Source organism: Ochotona princeps, chromosome 17 (genome assembly GCF_030435755.1).
Source record: "Ochotona princeps isolate mOchPri1 chromosome 17, mOchPri1.hap1, whole genome shotgun sequence".
Classification (NCBI taxonomy): domain Eukaryota; kingdom Metazoa; phylum Chordata; class Mammalia; order Lagomorpha; family Ochotonidae; genus Ochotona; species Ochotona princeps.
Genome location: NC_080848.1, coordinates 5,144,066 through 5,154,185, shown reverse-complemented (window position 1 = coordinate 5,154,185; position 10,120 = coordinate 5,144,066). Strand labels below are relative to the sequence as shown.

Here is a 10,120-nt window from a genome sequence, read left to right as displayed (position 1 = left end):
CCGGACCACAAGCAGGGAGCTGGATGGGAAGTGGAGCAGCCAGGATACGAACCAGCGCCCACTTGGGATCCCAGAATATGCAAGATGAGGCCTTTAGCCACTGGGCTACCTCAACAGGCCCATAAACAGTGTGATTTTAAAGGCTGAATAAATCTGATAACACATTGTAACATAAACTCTATAGTAAGAAGTTGAGAACCACAGCCCTTCCATGTGTATAAGTATTTGTACATTATTGATGCATGTTATGTATGTGTATAAATGAGGTACTTCAAAATATTTGTGGAAAATTAAGTTTATTTTGATGCAAACATTTAAAATCATGTATAGTTTTTAAGATCTTTTTTTTATTGGAACATTGAATATACAAAGAGGAGGAGAGACAGAGAGGAAGATCTTCCAAGATCTTCACTCCCCAAGTAGCCATAATGGCCAGCGCTGAGCCAATCTGAAGCCAGGAGCCAGGAACTTCTCCCCAGGTCTCCCACGTGGGTGCAGGGTCCCAGGGCTTTGAGCCATCCACAACTGCTTTTCCAGGGCACAAGCAGGGAGCTGGATGGTAAATGGAGCACCCAGGACACGAACTGGCACCCATATGGGATCCAGGTGTATACAAGGCAAGGACTTTAGTCACTGGGCTATCATGATGGGCCAAGAGGGTTTTTTTTAATCCTGTTTTCCATGGATTTTTTGAAGTGCCCTTTTGTATATGGGAACATGTGCATATCACTAACATGTGGCATGTTAATGAAGATTCATTTCTCATGCGTCAGTAATGAGAGTTGTAACTGGCTTTTGTTTTTTTGGGTTTTTGAGGGGTTTTTTTGTTTTTTGTTTTTTTAAGATTTCTTTATTTCAGAGGCAGACTTACAGAGAGAGATCTTCTATCTGCTAGTGCACTCCCCGAGTGCCTGCAACAGTCAGGGCTAGCCCAGGCTCCAGCCAGGAGCCCCAACCTCCAGCCGGGTCTCCCTCGTGGGTGGAAGGGTTCCAGGCACACAACTTTCCCCAGATCAAGAGTGCAACAGGGCCCGGCGGCGTGGCCTAGCGGCTAAAGTCCTCGCCTTGGAAGCCCCGGGATCCCATATGGGCGCCGGTTCTAATCCCGGCAGCTCCACTTCCCATCCAGCTCCCTGCTTGTGGCCTGGGAAAGCAGTTGAGGACAGCCCAATGCATTGGGACACTGCACCCCCGTGGGAGACCCGGAGGAGGTTCCAGGTTCCCGGCTTCGGATCGGCGCGCATTGGCCCGTTGCGGCTCACTTGGGGAGTGAATCATCGGACGGAAGATCTTCCTCTCTGTCTCTCCTCTCTGTATATCTGACTTTGTAAGAAAATGAATAAATCTTTAAAAAAAAAAAAAAAAAGAGTGCAACAGTCAGGACTCCAGCTGCCTCTCACATGGGATGCTGGCATCACTGGCGGTACCCTGGCATGCCACTCTAGGACGCCTGTCCCTCCGATAGCAGCTGCTTCTACCTCACAGGGTCTCCCTTTATTACTTTGTAAACTTCTGCTTGCTAATTAATAACTTTGGCATCCTGGCCTGCTTATTTGATTGCTCATTCTGTCTCTCCGTGACAGGAGCATTTTAGAACTGTTTCTTCACACCCAACAATTGATTTGCTGTAACCTTACATAGCAAACACTTTACCGGGCTAGTGTTTCGGACCTTTTTCCCTTTGACTACCTATTAGACATCAGTCTCTTGGCCTTGTTCTTGCCTGGTTGATCCCCAGCAGACTCAGAAATGTAAAATACCAAACATGCATATTAAAGTAACAGAAAGGAAATGCCGACATAGACAAACAATATGCTTTCATGTTCTTCATTTCATATTGGTCCTTTGCAGGAAGAAGATGGGTGACAGCCAGCCCAAAATGGAGGTGTGTCCTTATTGTAAGAAGCCGTTTAAGCGACTGAAATCCCACTTGCCCTATTGTAAGTTGAGGGGCCCAGCCTTACCTTGTGACCAGAAAGGTCAGCGGTCGAAGCCGGCTGAACTTGCACTTGCCACAAAAGCTAAAGAGCCTATCCGAGATGTAATGAAAGCTCAAAGGGGAGAATCAGAGAGGGAGAAAAAAAATACTAAGTTGTTAAGGGACAAGCTAGTACAGACGAGTGAGGCCTCTCCTCTACTAGCTGTTGGCTCAGAAAGAGCGGGTAGTACCGACACTCCAGACAAAGACAGCAACAATCAAGTCCAGCTCTCAGCCAAAATGCTAAATACTGAACCTGAGACGAGTCGCCATGGAGAAACAAACACTCAGCTTTATGCCCCAGAGAGCACCTCTGCTAAAAAAGAACTTGGCAGAAATGTGTGCCCATCAGACAACAGTAGCTGCAGTCATCCGGGAACTGCAGCCTCTCTCGTGGTCGGCTCCCTGAAGCCTTCACTGTCAGCTCAAGGGGGAGTGTACCCTTCAGCCCCACCTGACAATGCGCATACTGCTTCTAGTGACCTAAAACTGGACACAGTTGACCCCCGAAGACAGGGGCTTCTGGCCACACTATTAGATGTGCCCCCTGGTGATTATCGCAGCTCGCCAAGGAATCTCAATGATGGGGTTGAGGGACCAGAAATATCCATGTCAGGCAACGCAAGAGATGCCCCAGGAAGGGCTGGCCCCTCAGGAGTCTCTGCTGGTGTTAGAGACACTGAGGCTGGGAACAAGAACACAGAGTCCCTCATTTCAGGCCTTACAGTTAACCCGTTGGGGCCAACCTGCGGGAAACAGCATGAAGGAAAAGGACTTCACCTTGAAGGAGAGGCAGGTGGGAGCAAAGGAAATGCCGAGAAAAGCATGCCTGCCAGAGAAATTCCAGAGCGGACTTCTGCTAGCCTGGGTTCCAGAGGTTTCCAGACTGCTGATTCTGCCACAGAGAAGGCGTCTCGAGACGAAGGCCCACGCTCACGTGTGTTCACGCCCAGGGAGAAGGCCTACAATGAGTTTCTCTCTGTCCTGCAGGCAAGTAATCAGAACCTCACATCTGTGGCCATCAAACTGCTTCAAGAAGAGAAAGCAGAAGAAACTCGTCATCAAGTCCCGGATGTAAGAGCATCAGTGGAGAGCATGGGACACATCTCTCTGGACCCCACATCTGGCCAGCACACTGGGTGCCAGCAGTTCTTAGAGTCAGCCCAGCATCACGTTCCTAACAGCCCCTTCTTCAGTCGTGTGGACACTGAGGCAAGAAAGACGCTTTCTGGTTCTCTGGGGCTGGAGTGGTTTCCAGAACTCTACCCTGCCTACCTTGGGCTGAGGGTCTTACCAGAGAAGCCTCAGTATTGGGGTGCCATGATCCGGAAGCCTCAGCTCCCGAGTCCCCAGGGGGCAGGCCACTCACCAGGTAAAAAAGGAATGCTCAGAATACTAGCCTACCTCACTCCTTTACTTAAATACACCTAGACAGTGCAGTGCAGAAGAGGTTGCTGTGGCTCCAGGAGTCAGCAGTAATAGTTTATCATTCTTTCTGTCTAGCAGCTGCTGAATGTTGAGCTAAGGCAGGCTGGTGATACAGATGATGGTGGGATGTCTGTTTGGGGGGAGACATGGCCAATCGAGACTGGGTGGGCGTTCAAGGTGAACAGACCAAGAAAAAACAAAATGACTTCCAAAGTTACCTGTCTGGAACAAGCCATGTGTTCTGAGTTTAATCAGGGCCAAATTGTACAGGAAATCAGTTGGAAGTTTATGGTCACATATAGTATCAGAACTCACAGTAGCATAGAAGGCGTGAGCAGGTCGTATCTGTGGGAAGCAAGGTGGAGTTAAACCTCCGGGATAAGGATGAAAGATCAAGGCAGATGGGTGCAAGTGAAGGTTTAAGGGCTGAGCTAGTTAAGTACCAGGGATAGAAGATGGAGCAAAAATTAGAAATTGGACTCCTCAGACGTTCCCTGATGCTCCTGACCAATAGCTAACTAGGTTTGCAGGAATGTAGCCAACTCAGGTGAGCGCCAAGGCATCACAGTTTTGATATTCTTGCTTTTTTCTACTGAATCTTGCATTTAGTTGTTGGACCACCTCTAACCACAGTGCGGAAAATGTCTTCATTTTTCTTACAGGAACCCTTTTTTTTTTTTTTTAAGATTTATTGATTCTAATTTGAGAGACAAGAGTTAGAGAGAGAAGGAGAGAAATCTCCCACCCACGGATTCACTCCCCAAATGATCAGAATGACTGGAGCTGGGCTGCTCTGAAGCCAGGAGCCCAGCCCAGGGACTTTGGCCATTCCCTGCTGCTTTCTTTGGCTTAGACGGCGAGGAGCCAGGACTTGACCGCTGCTTACCTGGGACACCAGCACTGCAGATGGAGGCTTTACTAGCTATGCCATGGAGCTGAATCCAGTTTTCTAGGGTCACCAAGGAGCATCTCCATCTCTTGGTTCAAGATCAGTGCTACTTTGAGATGAACTTTTTTAAGATTTATTAATGTTTGTGGGAAAGTCAGACTTACAGAGAGAAGGAGAGACAAAGATTTTCTGTCCGCCAGGAGCCAGGAGCCTCCTCTGGGTCGCCCAGGCAGGTGCAGGGCCCCAAGGCTTTGGGGCGTCCTCTGATGCTTTCCCAGGCCACAAACAGGGAGTTGGAAGGGAATTGGAGCAGCCAGAACACAAACCAGCATCCGTATGGGATCCCAGAAGATGCAAGGAGAGGATTTAGCCACTTGGCTATCGCGCTGGGCCTGTGAGATGTACTTTCACAGGAGACCCATCACAACTCAGTATAGCTGATAGCTGATGTTTTGGGTTTCCAAAAAATTGCTAATGGTTGTCTTTTTCTGAAGTTTATTTGTTTGAAAGGCAGCAGGACACGGAGAAGGGAGGGAGCGAGAGTTCTCATCTGCTGGGTCATTTCCCAAATCCCTGCAACAGCCATGGCTGGGCCGAGGAGCCAGGAGCTCCAACCCTGGCTCCCAGCTCATCTGCTTCCTCCCAGGCCTTTGGCAAGAAGCGGGACTAGAAGCAGAGGCAGGAACTGATTCTATCCGTTTGTCCAACATGGCATGCGGGCATTCCAGGCAGTAGCCTAACCACAATGCCTGCCCTTGATTCTAACACCAAAAAACTATTCTTTGAATTCCATTTTTGCAAGAACTCTCTAAGTACCTTCCTATTTTCTTCTCTCTCTGAAGCTCAATTTCCTTATGTATGAAAGGGAATAATAACATATTGTCCCAAGGCTGACACAAGGGCTATCTGGATAAAACTTACGTAACAGGGAAGCTTCCCGCCTCACATTCAGCTAACCCAGTAGCTGTGAGCCCACTGGCCATGCCTATCAAAGGGCTCACCTGAGCAAAGGAATATAGAAAGTGTTGTTTTCTGTCAAGATTCCACAAAAGTCGATTATGACGCACGGTCCTTGGAGGGAGGCATTGTCCTTGACCAGTGACAAGCCCTTCTAATCCCAACTGAACTCGGCCCGCTGAGGGACCTGGCCTTGGAAGGAGATCCTTGCCTCTGCACCCTCGGGAGCAGCAGCGCAGCCTGAACAGAAATCCTAGCTCGAACTTAAATAGTTTTCCATTTCATAACAGAAATAGAAGAGCCAGCATTGTGACTTAATAGGAAGAACTGCCACCTGCAACGCTGGCCTTCCAGCTGCCCTATTTCCAGTCCAGTTCCCTGCTAGTGCTTGGGATAAGCAGCAAAAAATAGCCCTAGTGTTTGGAACCTATCACACGGGCCCAGCACAACGGCTCAATTGCCTAAGTCTTCACTTTGTACCCACTGGGATCACATATGGGCACCGGTTTATGTCCCAGCTGCTCCACTTCCCTTCCAGCTTCCTGTTTGTGACCTGGGAAAAGCACTAGAAAACAGCCCAAAGCCTTGGGGCCCTGCACCCACGTGGGAGACCCAAAGGAGGCTCCTGGCTCCTGGTTTCAGATCAGCTCAGCTCTGGCTGTGGTGGCCGCTTGGGGAGTAAGCCAGCAGATAGAAGATCTTTCTCTTTCCTTCTACTCTGTATATGTGCCTTTCCAATAAAAAATAAATCTTAAAAAAAGAAAGGACCCTTCCTCCATAAGACCCAGATGAAGCTCCTGGCTTTCTGGCCCGGCACTGGCCTTTGTGGCTTTCTGGGGAGTAAATCAGCAAATCAAAAATCTGATTTTCAAATAAATCTTTAAAAACTAGAAACAGATGCTTATGATGGGCCACACCTTACTCTGATTTACAAGGTTACCAAATTAATCCCAGTATTAGTTACAACCTGAAAGCATGTGGGAGGGACCTGGAGTTGAGGGAAAAGTTGTATTCTGCCTTTAAATCTGAGTACCTGGGGTTACTATTTTCACTTACTACTATATCCTTGGTTCCCGATAAAGTGAAATTTGTGAGCTGATAGTTTGTTAAGCAAGATATTCCCAAACAACTGCACCCAAAATGCCGCAAAACCTGAAATTTTGAGCACTCCAGTGTGACACTAGCAGAAAATTTCACACCCAGCCTCACATGACAAGTCGCAGAAAAACTGGCACAGCAGAAATGCTTAATAAAATTATTTTCAGGCTACATGTATAAGGTGCACCTAGGACAGAAATTAGCTTTGTATTTACTGTTGGGTTCCAGCCTCGAAATAACGTCATTATAAATATTCCGATGTTCTAGAATCCGAAATGTGGACCATTTCTAGTCCCAGACATTTCAAGAAACGCTTGACCTGTGGTAGGTGGTCAGTGTAGCAGGTGGCGGCTACAAGTAGGCCCTTTGGCTAAGGGTGTGCACCTGGATCAGCTGGGCACATTGTAATCAAAACTTAGTAGAGCCGCTGTGGGGCGGCGGCGGGGAGGGGTGCTAAATCTTTGAAAAAAAAAACTTCCACATGTTGTGGATTCTGACTTTGAACACTTAACCAAAAGGCAAGGCCAAGACCATTAACGCACCTGTTCAGCCTAGACCGTTCCTGAGGCCCAGGCTTGGGGACATGGGCACTGAGTGTGGGGGGACTGAGGTGAGCGACCACAGTGGCTTCTGTTTGGAACCGTAGTACCTTGGTTGGAAAGAAGTTCGACTGCTCTGAGGAGTGTGGAGCCCCTGAGCCGACTCCCAGCCCCCGGCTTGTCCCTGAAGAGGCTCTTGGAAGCTGCACAGAAAGGTGAGAGCGGAGCTGTTGCCTGTGGGGGTCTGTTGCTGGTACCGGGCACCTGGAGAGCTGCTGTAGACTTTATAGCAAGGAAGAGGAAGGGGAGGGAGGATGTTTTCCATCTTCATGGCTTTGTGTTCATCTTTTCCTTTTGGACTCTCACATAAAGCACCAAACCTAACAGGAGCTGCCAGTGACTGGCAGTTTTCATCTCGACCACCCACTCCCACCTCTCTCTGCCACCCATCTGTCCCCAGTTTCTGCTTTCCCATAGTGACCTTGCCTCCCTGGAAGGTAGGACAATTCAACTTCAAGGTCACCGACTGCATTCCTCCCCCCCCCCCACCACAGATTTTAATCTAGCCGAAAGCAGTGTAATTTTGCTAAGGTCAGGTCTTTGGAATTTACCCTGATTGTATGCATAAAGTACACATCTGTTTGTGAATTACAAATCCAGTATCCTCGCAGCCAAGCTGGCTGGGTTGGATCGCATGGGATGATGGTCCTGCCTCCAGGCCCCTGTGACAGTGGGGTGCGTTTCCCTTCGCACAGGCTGGGTCAGGTACAACACCACCATGAGGCAGCGCGGAGTTGGTGGCGTCACTATGCTCTTCACAGGATACTTCATCCTTTGCTGTCGCTGGAGTGTCAGGCATCTGAGTAAGTCATCCCCTGCCTTTAGCCCAAGTTGCACAGGTCGCACCCCATAGGAACCTCCGAGGAATTCTCTGGGTCACTTCCTATTACAGTTGTTTTAGATTTGTGAATGAGCTGTGGCGTGCACCTGCACAGGTGCAGGGTGTACATATTTGAGATTTTGTTTATAATGGCCTTTATAAGACTTGACTGGAATGTATAGGATTGCTATTGTCATATCTGATGTTGTCACGGACCACCTGGTGGTCTGTAAGGGCAGGTGTGGTCTTGGCGCCCTGTCAGCCCTGAAGCCTTGCAGGGCTGGACAGCCCAGAGGGAGAGAGCACAGAACAGACCATCCCTCAGCGTGTCCGGGACTGCCATCCATCTTAACCTTCCTGCAGCTGAAAATCAAGCACTCTCAAGGAGTTGGAACTGGTGCCAAACTCAGCCAGAGGGAAAATGCCCTCTTTCGAAGTAACAGTTCATTAACAGAGGAGTTCATATTAAAATGTGTCTTTAAGGAAAAAAAGATGTTATAGAAGAATATCCCCCCAAAAAATCCAGTATTTTTCACCAATTAGAAAAATAAGCTTCAAAAAAATTAAAAAAAAAAAAGATTAAACTCAGATACTTTGAATATAAAAGAACAAGATAACCATGGACAAAGCAAGGTCACACTATTTTATGTAAAATCATAATAATGAGGTGGGGTTGGGCTATAATTGGCAGGTTTCGGCTCATAAGTACCTGCCAAGTAGGAGAGGGGGGTAACAGCAGGAGTAGGGTTGCAGGACAGCCCTACCTGCTGCCCCACTCTCTTGTTGTGGGGGCGGGAGAACCCTAATATCCCCCCAGGGGATGAGGCTCAGAATCAAGCCAGCATGGCACACAGCCTGCCTCGGTTTCACCAGCCGGAAAGGGGCCATATAGTTGATAACCTGGTATCGACAGCAGGTCTCTCAGGGGAGAAAGGTCAGAATCGCTCCTTGTCCCCGTGACTGTCTACCAGTCCATAAAGCACAGAGCGCCAAGTGAGCGTGTGCTACAGATAGAGCCCGTCAGGAGAGGCGGGGGATCCTTACTCATCTCTCTGTTTATCCAAAGAACTGCAGCGCTGGCGTAAGTAAGGTTGACCCGGACAGCACTCGGGAAAGCTTGGGATCTCCAAGGCAAGCGGGGCACCCACGGCTGCGGCACAGGTCTAACAAGTTCACGTTGTATTGGGACAGGAGAGGAAGTGAAGAGAATAAAATTACTGCCATCTCCAACACTTATGAAGGAACTATATTTTTTATGAAGACGGACAGATCTGATTCTGTCCAGATGCTTCTTTGGCTCATTTTCAGGGGGGAACAAAAATTGAAAGTATGGATGTATTTTTGGTGCAAAAATGTTTTTCATCATGCATGAAAAATGCATATTATGAAAAACTATATAGAGATTTCAAATATTTTTGGCACCAAAATAAAGCTAATTTTAATTCCATTTTTCCATGACCTTTTCAAAATCTGCCAGCTTTGCTGGTAGCGTCCTTGTGCCAAAATATGAGGTCAGTCCCTCCCACATCCAGGCTCCCCCCAAACTACAGAAAAGCAGATGGCTCTCCAAGGGCCAGCTCGCACACGCTCATGAGCTGTTTACCCAAAGCTTGCATTCTGCTCTGTAGTGGGAAGGACTGTATCCTACCACAGAGCCTGTGCCTAAGGAAAAGCTCTCCACAAGTGCCTCCCTGCACAGTGGAACTTTCCATGAGGAGCAGCAAAAGATCGGAGTTGAGAGAAAGAATTACTATTTCAGCATAATGCAGGTATGAGTAAGAACTTCACTGGGCACCCTCCCCGCACCCACCCACCCAGCCAGCCTCCTCTGCCAAGGGTGTCCTCTGTAAATGCCCTTGAAGAGCCACCTAGCGACTCCGTTCCTCCCTGAAGGGTTCTTCCTCATGGCCAGCTTGACCACACGGCAATGTTCTCTCGGTCTCCTGGTCCCCCTCCACCAGCATCTGCACACCACGGCCCACGCCTGTTTTCCCAAATCTTGTTGGCACCCAGCCCTGCTTACTCAGTCAGCTGTTGTCCGTAGCCACGTGGTTGAGTCACAGCACGGTGGCAGAGCTGAGCAACTGCAGCAGGAAGCCCGTGCTGCCCCTCCAGGCTCCCTGCCCTGGGAAAGGCAAGCCCTCGCCTGTCAGAAAACACAGACCCAGATCAGCGCTGGGTTAGCAGGAGACGTTTGCACGGGAGAAGCCCTTCTTGTGTCTGGCCGCTTAGTGCCTGTTCTGCCCCCTGAACTACCCGACACATTTGGGACAGTGGGGACACACCAGGGTAGCCCACTGCCCCCCGGGCTTGTCATCAAGAACATATCATTACTGTAACTAGTATCACTT

General features: G+C 48.8%; 1 protein-coding gene across 1 annotated transcript; it reads left to right on the top strand.

Moving 5' to 3' along the window:
• The first annotated feature begins 1,816 nt into the window (after window positions 1-1,816).
• On the top strand, window positions 1,817-9,001 carry C17H17orf80 (chromosome 17 C17orf80 homolog). The gene is made up of 4 exons (XM_058676011.1): window positions 1,817-3,350; window positions 6,997-7,104; window positions 7,645-7,752; window positions 8,836-9,001. Exons 1-4 carry the CDS (start codon window positions 1,859-1,861, stop codon window positions 8,856-8,858), a joined length of 1,731 nt encoding a protein of 576 aa, XP_058531994.1. The 5' UTR covers window positions 1,817-1,858; the 3' UTR covers window positions 8,859-9,001.
• Window positions 9,002-10,120: the final 1,119 nt, after the last annotated feature.

What these genes read in the sequence shown, in the direction of transcription:
- C17H17orf80 (XM_058676011.1), top strand. Translation starts at nt 1,859, where the DNA reads ATGGGTGACAGCCAGCCCAAAATGGAGGTGTGTCCTTATTGTAAGAAG. An exon ending in GGGGGCAGGCCACTCACCAG is followed by an intron (nt 3,351 to 6,996) that starts GTAAAAAAGGAA and finishes TTGGAACCGTAG; the next exon opens with TACCTTGGTTGGAAAGAAGT. An exon ending in CTGGAGTGTCAGGCATCTGA is followed by an intron (nt 7,753 to 8,835) that starts GTAAGTCATCCC and finishes GTTTATCCAAAG; the next exon opens with AACTGCAGCGCTGGCGTAAG.